Source organism: Aythya marila, assembly GCF_965140915.1.
Source record: "Aythya marila genome assembly, chromosome: 14".
Classification (NCBI taxonomy): domain Eukaryota; kingdom Metazoa; phylum Chordata; class Aves; order Anseriformes; family Anatidae; genus Aythya; species Aythya marila.
In genome coordinates, this window is record NC_139055.1 from 18,379,686 (window position 1) to 18,394,504 (window position 14,819).

Genomic DNA, 14,819 nt, shown 5'->3' on the forward strand with positions numbered 1-14,819 from the left:
TGTCTCTGTCACACACCATCCCCTCCAGCTGCGCTGGCTGAAGGAAGCGGGGAGGCTCCAGCTGGCCGCGTATGCATTCTGAAACACGGTTTGTAAACTCAACCACTGATTCAAGAGATACTGCATGTGCTGATGCTAGATGTTATATTGTGACCCACATTTTAGTGTTATAGAAAGTTTTATTTAACTTCTCACCATCTTCAGAAATTGAGGAGCGGCACACATGAGAAAATGGTCTGAAAAAAAATGGTCTGTGTCTTCTCAGGATTTTTTTTTAAAATGCCAAGTTGGGCTGTCATTGGAAAGGAGAAAATGGTGATTTGCCCAAAATCAAGCCCTCAAAAATCACAGAAGAGATGGGTCGGCCTCTTCACACAGATAACCAGATAGGACAAGAGAGAATGGCCTCAAGTCACGCTAGGGGAGGTTCAGGTTGGAAATGAGGAGACATTTCTGCTCAGAGCAGTCAGACACGGGGACGGGCTGCCCAGGGAGGTGGGGGAGTCACCAGCCCTGGGGGTGCTCAAGGACAGGTTGGACGTGGTGCTTGGGGACAGGGTTTAGTGGTGACATTGGTGGTAGGGGGATGCTTGGACCAGATGGTCTTGGAGGTCTCTTCCAACCTGAATGATTTTGTGATTCTGTGTATGCATCATCCCTGTTACACCACCCCCTGGGCCTTAGGCACCACGGCACCACTTCTTAATTGCGTGACCCCATCCCTCCACAGGACCCGTCACTCAGTGCGGCTGGGACAGCCGTGGGATGAGCTGGGACAGCTGTGGGATGAACTGGGACAGCCGTGGGACGAGCTGGGCTGCTGAGCTCAAGGTGTGGAGGCCGCACGGCTGCTCTCAGTGCCTGAGCAGCCTGGAGGAGAATTTCCGAGCGTGCTGGGATGCAGCTGGGGGGGGTGCAGGTGCTGGGAACACTCCAGCAACACCACTGTCCTCTCCTGTCTTGCAGCTACCTGGCCTAAAAGGCACGAACCCAGCCCATCCAAAACAGGGGACCACTGTTCCCCTGTTGCCTACAGAGCCAGAAACAAGAAGGGGGTGCTGCCACAGGGAGAGGCAGCCTCTAAAATCAGACTTACCTGCCCCCTGTGCCTAGTTCTTTCCCTCAGGTTCCGCTGACCCCGTCCCTTGCCACCAGCGCTGCCCTGTCCAGGAGCTCTTCCTTTGCCTGTGGTGGTCGTGGGCATCAGCCTGGGCTTCGCTGCTGAAACAAAGAAAAAAAAAGCAGGAATTGGGACAGGAGGACAACACAAAAGTCAGGTTTGGGTTGCACTGAGGGTTTCGTCATCTGCCTGGATTGATTTTGTGATGAATGACAGCAGCAGCATTTTGGATGCTTTTAATCTCAGGATGACTTTTTCCTACATTTCCTTAGATTTTGGGCTTGTTCCCACACTTCTCTAATGGCAGCAGCTCCCAGACCCACAGGGTTTGTGTCCTGCCTGGCAGGGGCACGCCAGTGGGCATCCGTGCTGGGGGTGATGCCCAGGCAGAAGTTCCCTGTATCATTTCGTACCACTGCTGGTTCCGGTGCTTAGAGCAGCCACAGATGCTCTGGGCACGTTATTTCATTTCCCTTCTGGCCAAGGACTCCCAAAGCTCTGCGGTCCCCGTCCCTCGCCCCCTCCTGCCCAAGGAAGCAAGCCCCCAGCTCAACACCATTTCTCAGAACCGGGCTCCACCTTCTAGCTATCGTTTTCCACCCACACGAGCCGAATTGATACATGTCAGCTTTTCCCATCATCTACGTTACCGTATCAATAGTTAGGGGGAACGATTTTATCTGCCTGGGGGGGAGATGACGCGCCGGGCGCGGGTGTGCAGCTTTGTGGAACGCCCCCAGCCCCGTGCCCCCTGACCCCAAATCCCCGAGGTGCCCAGAACCCATCCCGGGTGGTGCCAGCTCCTGGCTCGAGGGATCGGGGAGCTTCTGCAGGAAACTGGCTTTAGGACAGACAGGTGGATGGACAGACAGACGCATGCTGTGCTCCACCACCCTGCACACACCCCAGTGGCTTCACCTCCCTCCCGGTGCCTGCGGAGGAAATCCTCCAGGCTCCATCTGGCTCTGCCCCAGCCTCTAATGGCTGGGAAATTCCACATCTGGGAATCGCTTCTGTCTTTTTTCAGCTCCCAGGAAAAACGGCATTCTCCAGGCTAATGTAAGCAGCTGATGTCAGTGAAAACAGGGGGCTCCAGCCCAGTCCTGCCACTGTGGTGTCGGATCTTTGAATATAGAAATAATGCACCAAAACGGGCTGGGAGCTGCTCGAAAAGCAACGTCCAGCCCTTGGTTGGACCACACAACACTGACATTTACTGGAAATTTAAAAATAATTTGTGAAAATGGAAATGTTCCAACATTTCCTACAAAATTTGAAAAATTTGCAGCTCTTTCCAAGCCTCTGACCAGGGCCAAGCTGACAGCTGGGGCTCCTGGGCAGGGACAGCAGCACCGCGAGGCTGCCGCGGGGCTGGGCTGGAGGCGCAGGGCTCCAGAACATGCATGGCAGAACTTTGGGGAGAAACAAGGCGTTTTGGCAAGTCAACGTTTTACACCGCCGAATTCCCAGTGCCGGCTCGGTTTAGCAATGGTGGGAAATAACCACAGGTGTGTGGCTGCTGGCGTGGTTAAGGAAAAGGTGTCTGCATCTCCCTCAGCTACCGCAGGATTTCTGCCACACTGCGGATCAGTGTGGGGTGCTGTGGGGTGCTGTGGGGTGGTGTGGGATGCTGTGGGATGCTGTGGGGTGCTGTGGGGTGCTGTGGGATGCTGTGGGGTGGTGTGGGATGCTGTGGGGTGGTGTGGGATGCTGTGGGGTGCTGTGGGGTGGTGTGGGATGCTGTGGGGTGCTGTGGGATGCTGTGGGGTGCTGTGGGGTGCTGTAGGGTGGCGTGGGATGGGCTGGGACATCACAGGGCAGAATGAGGTGGCACAGGATGGCGTGGGACGGGGGGCACAGCGTGGTCGGGCACCTTATGGGGCCGACAGGCTCCGTGCCAGGCCGGGCGCTGCAGGAGCTGTCCCCGCAGGAGGGGATACGTGCTGCAGAGCTGAGCAAGTCCTCGTTAAAAGCCAAACACCCACACGCCAGAAAAACCCCTCAGCTACTTCTTCCTTTACATGCAAGAGCATTTTTTTTGTGTTTCTTTGCAGATGTTTAACATCTTGATAAAAGTTTCGAGGTTTTCTTTCCTTTCAAAATCTGATTTTGGCTACTTTAGCTTACCAGATCCTGCTGCCATTACGGCCAAGCAATGTGATTTTTTTCTGACACAGTTCATTTATCCCCCCCCCCCCAACACCAGCCGCTCACCATTTCCTCCCCCGGGGCGGTGCAGGTTGCCCACTTGGCAGTGCCCATTTCCAGCAGGGGCAGCCGAGCCGCAGCGGGGACATCCACGGGGCCACCACCACAGAGGAGGAGACACCGGTGGTGGCCAGGTCCCCTCTCAGTGGTGGAGCCCCCGGAAAGCAGCGCTGGGGTGCTCCCCACCACATCCCCCGCTGCAGCACTGAGGATGCTCGTGTGGGCAGCGCCAGCAGGGGATGGACCCAGACCTGCCTGGCCCAGAAGAGACGAGGCCAGAGGGGCAGCCAAGGGGCATGTTCCAGTGAAAAAGCAAATTTCTGCTTGCGTGTTGCTCTGGGCCTTGGTTTCCTAACAGCAGGGTGACACCAGCCCCTGCCCAGCACCTTGACATAAACCTACTCAATGTCCAGTCCCCAAGCAGGGAAATGCACCAAAATTCAAGCAAACACTGGGATTGTGCTGAAACCAGTGAGGCAATGCCATCGGGGTAGGGGAGCCCGGCTGCACGCATCCTGGAGCAGGCCCTTCCACACCATCCCTTGTCCTGTCCATAAAGCAAGGAGGCTTTGGGAGCATTGCTTGAGCATGAGCGCGTTGCTTGGCTTTGCTCGGCCGTGCACTCGGTTGTCGGGCTCACCTTGAGGGTATTCCACACACCGCCCGCTGCACGATGACAGCAGACAGATCCCCCGACAGCAGCCAGAGATTCTCGACTTCCCATTTCAGTATCTCTCCATCTATCAATTAGGTGATTAAAATCTGCATGGTCAGTGAAAAGCGAATAAAGTTGGTAAGGGTGAAGGCTGTGCCGTCAACATTACATAATGCCCTTCTTTGGGGAGCCCTGCCAGATCAGCACAGGAAGACACCTATATTTGGTATTTGATGGAGATGCTGCTGCCTGGTCGCACTATAAAAATCGTGCCCTGCCAAGCAGCGAGCCAGTGAGGTCCTCGCAGCGAGCCTGCCGGAGGGGAAGAGCACCCAGGGGCCGCGACAGGATGTTCTCCCCGCTGAAGGCTGCTTTTGCTCTCCTCTACCTGGCAGAGCTCATTTCGTCCCGACCGCTGACGACTACCTCGTCCACCGCGTCCAGGCTGAAGCTGTCGGAGATCACCCACCGCATCCAGCAGCTCAACACGGGAGTGCAGGTAAATACCGAAACGCCTCGTGGCTTCTTCTCTGGTAGCCATGGCTTTACTGATGATTCCTAGCACAGCCCAGGCCCTCTCCTAGCATCCCCTCTCTCCATAGGGTGTCACCAGGAGGGTGCAGCTCTTCCCCTCACCTCATTTTGGGTTTTGGCTCTGCCAATCCTTGGTGCACGGATGCTGCCACCAACCCGAGCATGCAGCAGCCGCTCCGACCGAGTGCCCAGGCTCGGGACTCGTTGGGCGCTGAGCACGCAGCAGTGCGCGAGGCTGCTCGGGGACATGGGAATGGAGCAGGAAAATGCTGCCAAATGAGGCAGCCCAAAGCAGAGCCTGGCGGGTGGCACCGTGGGGTCCCCGCTCCTGGTGGCAGTGGCAGTGCCGGGGCCCAGCAGCACCGGGGCCATGGGAGCAGGATGGGGACACCGCGTCCCCGGGGAGCGGCGGCAGCACCGTGGGCTCAGCGGCTGCTCCTCGCCCACCGGCGGTTTGGCTGTGGGTGGTGCCACTGGGGACGGTCTCCTAATGACAGCTTTCACTTGTGTCCTTTCTCCAGGTCCCTTGCAATGACACCAGAGTGGCACAGGTCGCTTTCACGGATCGGAAGGTAACAAAGGCTTTACAGCTATGCAGAAAACACATTTTTAGTAAATACAGACATAACCAGAGCGCTTGTCAACACTGCACGCAGACCGCAAAGCAGGGGGTGTTTTATTAGTCACCGAGCTGTGCCGCACCAGTGCATCGAGCTGGGTGCAAGCTCACATCCCGAAAATTGAACCCGCCCCGCGAGCTGCCTCCAGCAAGCACCCGTGGGTGGCCGCTGCGCCCCATCGGGCTGCCCACACCTTACATAATGGGCACAGCCTGCGGCCTGGGCCTCCCCACACTTCTGGGGTGAAGGGTGTGAAGGTCATTTAAAGAGAAGCGAGGGCACTCGAGGAAGTCCCTGCAGAGCCTCCTGCCGGCCCTGGGCACTTTGGGTGGGGAGCAATGATTTCAGCCAGCGGCGTGGCTCTAACGATTGTGCTGTTCCTGTCCGCCAGCTCTCGGAGCACGACTTGCTGTGCCAAGCTGCCACGGCGCTCGCCAAGGTCACCAGGTGCAAGAATGACTACGAGCCCCTCATCATCAACCTGAAGAGCCTCCACGGCAAGGCGGTGAGTGCAGAGTCCAGCAGTGGTGTCCTTGTTCCCCTCAGGTTCAGTCTGTCCAGCCGCGAGCACCGCGCACACCCAGCAGCAGCACCGCGCTCTCAGCGCTCCTCCCGGGCTGGCCCCGGGTGCTGCAGCCCTGCAGGGGCTTGGTTTTCCTTCTGGGGAAGCTGCTGGGTGCTCTCAGGACAGGTGGCTGGGGCTGGGATTTTGTCCCGAGCTATGGACACACACCCAAAACTCCGGGGCAGGTCCTCACGGCTCCTGATGGGTGGTGCGGTTGGGAGGCAGGTGTGAAACGCCCGCTTTGGGAGCTCCTTCAGCTTCCAGGTGTGACCCCTGCTGTGCGCTCACACGCCTGTGCTTCTCCTTCCCCAGGGCTGCTCCCTGAGCACCGACAACGAGATCTACCTGCGCAACTTCTTGCCGGAGCTGGGGAACTTCACGCAGGCGCTGTACCGGCGCCTCTCCACCACGGCTGCCAACTGAGGCACGCGCAGCCCCCCAGCTGGCAGCTCCCACCGAGCGATCCTAGCCCTGGTAGTTCTTGAAATAGGTTTTTTGCAGTGTTTTGAGCTCCTCATGGCATGCGCTTCCCTGGCTCTGACCCAGTCCTCCCGAACCCAACGCAATCCTAAATGCTCTGCGCCCAGCCCTGGCTGGAGATGGGAAACACCCCCGTCCCCATCGCTGTCCCCATCACCGTCCCCATCCCCGTCCCCAACCCTGTAGGCACCGGCACCTCTCCGGCTGTGTCCAACAGCCAGGCCGTGCAGGAGAGGCCCCGTGTGCGGGGCTGGGTGATGGGACCTTTGGGATGCACGTCCCCAACCCCAGGCACGGGTGTCCCCAGCGGTGCTGTTAACTCGTTCACCTCCTGATGCAGAGGCAAACAAAACCAAAACCAGATTATCTGCTTCCTGTTCCCCTTAAGGAAGGGAGGCTTCTTCACAATTGCCTCCTCTTCCTAAAGAGATCAAAATCTGGGCTGAAATGCAGCGTTTTCGCTAACGACCTGCTCCAGCAGCTCACGAGGATCGCGGTGTGGACAAGCAGCAGGGAGGGAGGTGGCACGGCCAGCACGTCGAGCTCTTAATGCAACTTGTAGTGTCTTCTATATCGTCAGTGGGCTTTTAAGTTATTAATAGCAAAGACTAGGATAGTCTGTAGGGTAACTGGATCCAATGGGTGCTCATGAGCATCATAGTTCTAGAGATTATTTATTATATTTTATTTAAATAACTTATTTTTATACTGCTTAGTCTAAAGATTCATGATCAAGAAGTCCTGACTGTGGAAAGCAGCTGCTGTGTGCTTTTCTTCAGTCAGGAGCCAAGGAAAAAGGAGAAGCCAGGATTCAAATGTGTTTTATTTTTAACTTATATGATAGTAGTTCTATGGAATATAGTCGTATTTAAATTACTGCTACCTCACTCTTAGGGAACTGTTTGTGCCTAATTGCCTTTTCATGACATTCAACAAATGAATGTGTACCGATAGATAATTTATTGTTCCTTTATTTAAAATATTCCTATTACAACAGAGTTAATATATTCAAATTATCATGTATTTGGACGTCAGTATTACTTTGTTTTTGTTTGTTTTTCACTTCAAATTTGCACTGTTGTTGTAAAAACGTCTCAGGGCCTAAGCAATAAACTACTGACCAACGAGCTCCAAACGCGTGGCTCCTGCTGTCGGCTCCATCGGCTCCCCAGGGGTTGGGAATTTGGGGACTGGGTCCTGCCTCTGGGTCCGGCTGGCACGGGGAAGGGGCGCTGGGGTGGCAGCTTCATGGGCAGGGGCAGGCAAAAGGGCCATGGAGCTGTCATGCATGACCCTGGGGGGTCAGCTGCAGCCTCTGAATTTACTCTGGAAGAGCCATGGCCCTTTTCCTGGGCCAAAAACAGATGGGGATGAGTGGCTGTGCCCACCTGGAGCAGCCCTGCTGTGAGGTTGCAGGACTCTGGCGCTGGCAGCCCGGGCTGTGCACCACAGCCCCCGAGGTATGGGGTGTGTCAAACCCCACAGAGAGCAACTGGAAGCACTTCTGAGCCCAGCACCCCGGAGAAATGGCAGCAGGGTGGTCCCTGTGGGATGCAGGAGGCAGGGAGGAGAGGGACCTGGGAGAGGGGACCTGGGAGAGAGCCGGGAGCTGGAGCATGACAGTGACACACAGAAATGTGCACAAACCAGCCACGAATAAATGCAGAGGGATAATCAGGGGCAGGTCCCCAAACCTGAGAGGAGAGGGAAGGGCTGGAGCTGAGTCCTGTGGCAGAAGGGAGACCGAGACCAAGCGGGCTGAGGAGGGAGCTTGATGAGCTCCCTAACGAGCACGGGCTGGAGCTCTGGAAAAGCTGTCCCCAGGTGTGGCCGAGCTCGTGGGAGGGCAGCAGCAGGGCCCACGCTGCCCCCAGGGACCAAGGGACATCAGTGCCATCAGCCGCATCCCACCCTGGGGGAAAGGACGTGGGAATTTTTCCTTCCCTGTGACTTACCCATCGCACAGTGATGCAGTTTTCCACCGTGATTCAGCCCAAGTAGCTCAGAGGTTAGGCTCTTCTGATAACGTAGAGGGAATTTTTTTTTTTTTTAATTTATCCCCGTTTCAGATCTTTCTACCATAATCGCTGGAGAAACCGCTGTGTCTGCCACAGCATCTTGAGGGGAATCTGTCCCCAAGGGGACAGGACTGCCACCTCTGCCCCATCTCCACTGCACCATTTTTAGGCTCCTGTCGTGCCCCGCTGTCCCCCGGCACCCTGCACAGTAGGGCTGTGGCCACCCCAGCTCCAGACATCCCGGTGAGGAGCTCAGCACCCCCAGCCCCCGGTGAGTGCCACCGGTGGGGACGCTGCCACCGTGCTCCTGCTGCCACCGCCGTGCGCTCGCTTATCTGCGCCCCATCGGGCGCGGTGCAGGTAGGAAACGGTGCAGGGCTCCACTGGCAAATCCCTTGCAAATGTCTTTCTGAGTCAGTGGCACTAATTTTATCAGGGGCATTTCATAAGTAGACAAACAAAATTACTCTCAGTCTGGCTGCTCCTGAATTCATGGAGCGCTCGCAAACCCTTATCAAGCATCTGATTGCAAGTTGCTATTTGAGTTAGAAAAATACCTATTAGTTATTACAAAACTCCGAAGTTTCCCAGCTCAGCTAATTTCTCAGCGTTATTTCCTGCGGCAGCGCTGGTTGACGGTGCCCCTGGCACCCGGCGTTTGAACCTCCCCTGGGCTGTTTCCCCAGTGGGGCAGGACGGGCCAGGGCATCCCCCAGCTCTTGGATCCATCAGGGTGGAGCGGAGCCACTCAGCCCCTCAGCCCCACACCACTGCTATGTTCGTGGGGCTGTGGGGCCGCAGTGGTCCCCCACATCATGCCCAGGTCCCCGTGGTGACACCGTGTTGGGGTCCTGCAGGGCCAGGAGGGACGTGTCCCCCCGCAGCACCTCGCCGCGGCGCCGCGCCGCCCTTTCTGTTTCTCCCCGCGCGCAGGTGAAGATAACGGTGTAGACAAAATTGTATGCAGATGAATAACGCTTTGCATGATTTGGAGATATTCAAATGAAACGAGAGCTGAGCAATGGAAGCGCTCACAGGATATTTAGAGAGAACAAAAAAAAAAAAAAAAAAGAAAAGAAAAAGCAAAGCTCCATTATCTGAGCGCGGTCACAGCCGTGGTCCGCAATTTGGGCTCACGACACGTTAACCTCACGGTGTACAGAAAGGGTTGGGATATGGAGAAACGGAGAAGCCAAAAGCAGGCAGTTTACATACTTTTCCTTTGTACGTGATCTGACTCCTACCACCGTTATCTGAACGATGGAAATTTCCTTTGTTGAAACGTAATACAAGATCAGAAGAAAATCTTGACTTTTACAAAAAAGACCTGTTGTCCTAATTGGATAGGAGCAACTTTGGAAAGTGCAGATAAGGGAAAAATAAGTTTTTCCCTCTGGTTCAGCAATTTTACAGCCATAAATTGAGATGTTCCTTCCAGAAAGGCACACACAGGTATAGATCACCAAAATATCCAGAAACTGCGAGCTGAGGCAGCTCGGTACAAGCAGGCCATGAGCACCTCCTTCTCCGTCCTGCTCGCCTTCCTGGCGCTGCTGGCCTGCCACGGCCACGAGGCCGCGGTGCTGGAGCGCTCGATCTTTCTGAAGGAGAGCATCCGGCTGCTGGGCGAGATCCTCTCCACACAGGTAGGTGCAGCGGGTGCAGGAGGGAGGGACGGAGGCCGTGCCGGGCACGAGAAGGAAGGTGCTGAGCCCAAGCAGAGCTGCCAAAGCCGGCCGTGGCTTTCAGCCGTGTCCCGGGGCATGGGGAGAGCCCGGCTGCGTGTGTCAGGATGGCTCCGAGGCGGCGATATCTCTTCTCTGATTGCTCCTCTCCTTTCTGTCTTGATAAAGGTTTCCTGTGACAAGACGAACGTGACAAACGTTTTTGCAGGCAATGAGGTAAGACGGGAACGCCGACTCGAAAGCTGTGACTCGGCCATCGGTGGTGGTGGGAGAGGTTCCCCGTGGGGCCTCAAACCCTCCCGTGCCCACGCAGGCAGGGCCTGGGTCCGAGACATCCCCGTGCTGCCGGCACCAGCGAGGCACCGGGGCGGTGGGACACGGCCACCACCTTCTGCGTGCCCACCCTGAGCCCTGCCACAATCCATGGGCACAAAACGCTGGCGGTGGCATCGGTCCCCGTCCGCGTGGCCCAGCTGGAAGGCAGGAGAGCAACAGGCAGGAATGAGAGTATTTCAGCAGCATACAGGCTTTTTTTTAAAAAAAAAAAAACTTTTTTTAGAGGTTTTCAGAAAGGAAGAGAGGAAATGCTCCCTTTCCTTGGAGCCGTGTGTCACTCTCTCACAGACACCCACACACCCCTCTCACGCTGCATCTCGAGCGCTGGTGTGAGGCTCCCCATCCCTCCCGAGCCCCTGGGCTGGAGGAAGGCTCTTCAGTTAGCAGCAGATTTAATGGCAGATAATAAAGCCTATTTCTGCTCTGAAAATTGCTGCCTAAGCCCGGCTCCCCAGCCCCAGAGTTCCTGTTTTCACAGAAAGCCGATGCCCTCCCCAGGGCACGGGAGCTCCCCTCCTGCTGTGGGGACCGGCCCCGGGTGCTGTGGGGCCGAGGCGATGCCCGGGGTGGCTGCACGGCACCGAGCACAAGGCAGGGGAACGGCACCAGCCGAGGGCCAGAGAAGCACAGGATGGAGGAGAACGGAGGAGGGATGGATCCCGACCCCTGGGTGCAGAGAGGGCAGCTTTCTGCCCCTAAAAGCATCGGTGTTTCAGCTCAGCCCCTCCGGCCTGTGCCGTACGAGGGCCCCTTCGTCCTTCAGCGCTGCAACGCCTGCCCCGGCTGGAGGATTGGGCAAGGATGCCACAGAGATGGGCCTGTTGCTCGATTAATGGAGAAATTTGGGGTGAAAGCTGAAGAAAGCTGAGCAGGGACAGCTCTCCCCCACCGGCCTGCCTTTCCAGGGACAGACGGCGTCAGGGAAGGCGACTGCGTGGTTTCCTTAGCAGCGCAGGCGCTTCTCTAATCGCCTCGGCTGTGACACTGCTGCCACGGGACTGCATCGGCACAGAGCACTTGGAGGAGACGAACTCTCCTCAGGGGGCTTCGCGATTCCCACAGAGCTGCCACCCGCAGCCGTGGGCAGCCCGGGGCCGGGGCTGGATCCATTCCCCCCACCACTGCCTCACCTGGGGATGGAGGAGTCAGGGGAGGCCTTGAGCTGCTTCGTGTCTGCCCTTCAGGCTAGAAATTGGTTATTTGTGTTGTTTTAGCCAACTTCTAGCAAGGCTGCAACTGAACACAGTTTCTAAAACCGCCGTCTGCATCTTCTTCCAGACAGACACCGACATGGAGCTCCTGTGCAAAGCCTCCACGGTTGTTTTCGAGAGCCTGAGCTGCCACAAGCCCCTGAAGGGCATCTACCTCAACTTGCTGCACATCGTGACAAAGAGCACCGACCTCAAGGTAAGGCAGCGCCGGTCCCCACGGGGGCACAGCCCCCAGACTCTCAGGACCCTCTGCCTCTCCCCTTTCCTTGGCACCTCAGGCGGGCGCTTTGCTGCGTGCCTGGCTGCTGCTTTCCAGCAGCTGGGCTTTGAACACAAGGGGCTTGGCACTGCCCAGCCCTCTGCACAGCAGCTCCCCGGAGGCCTCGAGCAGCCAGGCTGGCCCCTGAGAGCCAGGTCCTGGGCAAGGAGGCTAACAGCCACCTCTCCCCCTTGCAGGCACCGTGTCCCGTGGCAGCAGGCAACACTACCTCCCTGCAGGAGTTTCTAGGGGGCCTACACAGAGCCCTCCAACGAGTAGCAAAAGAGAATTTGTGATTTATTATTTTTTTTTTAAATTATTGTATTGACACTGTATTTGCAAATGTTATTTATGATTCTTTAAATAAATGTATTTTTGGAGTAAACACGCTTAGTTTGCACAAGATGTTTCTTGGCCAGAGCACAGCAAGGATGGAAGCACACCTGCAATATAAGTTGCAAGGAAACCCTGGGGTTGTGGTGAAGGGAATCCTGACTGCACGGGCAGGAGCTGGCTCAGGGCAAAAGCTTCATTTTGGCAAGTATTTAGTCAAGTATTTGGCAGTATTTAGCCCTTCCCCAGCAGCAGGGGACAGACACCTAAATACCTGCAAGACTATCAGTTTACAATTTTGGCACAGCGTGGGAGAAGGCTTTGGAAAGTCCCAGGACTGTGCATCTGCTGCGTCAGAGGACTCAGGGAAGCTGCAAAGTTCACAGGTTTTTTGTGGTCTGCTACCTGCTGCATGAGCAGGCGGAGATACCTTCCAGAGGAAGAAAAGCGATGCAGACCAAAGAGTTCACACAGCAAAGGAAAGAGCTGAACATTTCCTATTACTGCAGGTAACTTCATACCCTCTGCACAAACAGACGCTGTGACAGGCGTGGGATGTAGCAGGAGGACACTCAAAGCCACAGTGTGAAGATTCTCCTTCCCAGCAGTAGCACCTGTTCAGTGCCCGTACCCAGAAGGCAGAACACAGGCAGCCGTGGCTGTGGTGCAGTGAGGGAGCTGCTCTTGCTCAGTCAGGCTCCCCCATTCCAGCAGCTCAGGACAGCCCCAGCAGAGGGTCAGCTTGTTCAAGGGGCACGTCTGCTCCGTGTTCACCCTCACCCCACTGATCTCAGGCCTGCCAAGCCCACTCTCATTCTGCTGTCTGCTTCTCCCCCGAGTTTATTGCTCACTGCCTTGGGGCTTGGCAACAGGATCTCCCCCAGCACCCCAAGCTCACTTAGCGAACTTCTCCTGCAAGTGCTCCAACGCTATACAGGCTGCTTCAGCCACCCCTCCTGACATCACTCCTGACTCCCAAATGATTTAGGAGTCTGTATGCATAGAGTTACTTGAAAAAACAAGCGGGGAGGTAGAATCAACAATTTTATTTCATGGTATGAACATGCTTTGGGGACACAATACTGATATGTACAGTGTATTGAATAAAATTAATCATAAAACACAAAGATAATAAAAAATAAACAGTTAGAAAACCAATAAATAGATAGACAAGTTAGACAAGCAGCTTTTCCTATATACAGAACTGGCTAAACAAAACTGTTGAGAAAGGTGAAAGCTGGATGTATGCGGACAGTAAGTTTCTGAAAGGCACTAAGGACCATTTTCTCCTCCCTTGAACCTGAAGAAAGGTTCAGGAACAAAAGTTAAATATGAAAATTCATTTATATGACAGTAAACACAAAGCCTGGAAAACTCAATGTTAAGGTTGATATTTGAGAATACACGCTTAATGGTAACATGACTGAGAAATTCTATAGGACTCACACTGACCTGGGATGAAAATGGCTCTACTGACTAAGCCACTAAAAATCCATGCAAACCCAGCCCATTCCTCTTCAAAACATGTGACAGGCACACCTGACATTCACAGATTGTCCTGAGCTACAGAGAGGGCCAGTAGGACAAATCTGCAAGCCAGGCTCTTTTTTGAAAGGAAGTTCCCAGAACTTCAACAACATCCACCACAGCTATCAGGCAAGCCAAGCTGACAGATCATCGTGAAGACAGCTCCACTTAAAAAAAAGTCCTCTTGTAAGAGCAGATTTGTTCTTAAAACAAGCTCCCGTAACAGGAAATCCCAATCAATTCTCCAATTTACAAAGGTGTGCAATTATTTGAAGTTTCTCTGTCCCAAGGTTCTTAAATATACAGAGTACAGTTGTTTTCAGCAGCAGGATTGTAACGAGAATTCAAACAATGTATGTACCTTTATAGTTGAGCTTTAAATAGTCTAAATGTAGTGCCATGGCTCACAGTAGCATATTTGAGCCACTGCTGGTCTCCCTCTTTACCTCTATTCAAATGCTGGACTGGAAAAAAATGCCAATGTTTATATCTGCATCTTGTATGAATTTAGGTGACAAATCGGATCTTTTCATCTTTCCTTCCACTTCTCCCCTCCTCCATCCCCCACCCCCCAAAAAGAGGAGGGCAGTAGTATGTTCTCCTCCTAGGTCATGATCCTGAAAAAACACATTGAAAAAACAGGGAAAAGCTTAGGACTCATTTAGAATGGAGTTAATGCATCTCCAGAGCAAAGCGTGGCCTTGCAAGACCAGTTTAGCTGTTGCAGATCCTGCTACAGAGCTGTTACAGATTTGCAAAGTACATCCAGTTAAGCATCAGGACAGTAAGAAAGAGATATCAACTTCTAGCTACTGCAAATACTTCACAAGAGTGCTCTGGTAATAGCAAACAAGGCTTCTGTCCAGAACTCAGGACACCTGAGGAGCTATCTTGCTCTTCATGTCATGCTTAAGGACTCAATTCTTCACATTAGTAAGCACAACTTTTTAAACTCTAGGTAACACTACAATTACATGGAAGTTACAGCTAATTAACACCACACTGGCATGGGACTGTTGAGATTCCTACAACTGCTATGCTCTAGCATGAGTTATATAGCACACACAATTCAAAGGAGATGCGTCTTTTTCTGTGACACAAAAGTAATGTATTAAAGTGTTATGTGTCTATTAGCAGCATAAATATCAAAGAGCAGCCACCATAAATGGTTACCAGCAGAGACCTTTCTTTCCCCCCTCAAAACATAGCCAGAAACAGGAGATGATAGTGTCCAACAAACAGCATGAGCTGTTTCAGGGGATGTTACC

At 54.3% G+C, this 14,819-nt stretch overlaps 1 protein-coding gene across 1 annotated transcript; it reads left to right on the top strand.

Annotated features, from left to right (window-relative positions):
- Window positions 1-4,332: 4,332 nt before the first annotated feature.
- LOC309883324 (uncharacterized protein) lies at window positions 4,333-6,125 on the top strand (the record flags this gene model as incomplete). Its single annotated transcript, XM_082771274.1, has 4 exons — window positions 4,333-4,482; window positions 5,039-5,089; window positions 5,529-5,642; window positions 6,015-6,125. 4 exons carry the CDS (start codon window positions 4,333-4,335, stop codon window positions 6,123-6,125), a joined length of 426 nt encoding a protein of 141 aa, XP_082627400.1.
- Between the last annotated feature and the right edge of the window lie 8,694 nt (window positions 6,126-14,819).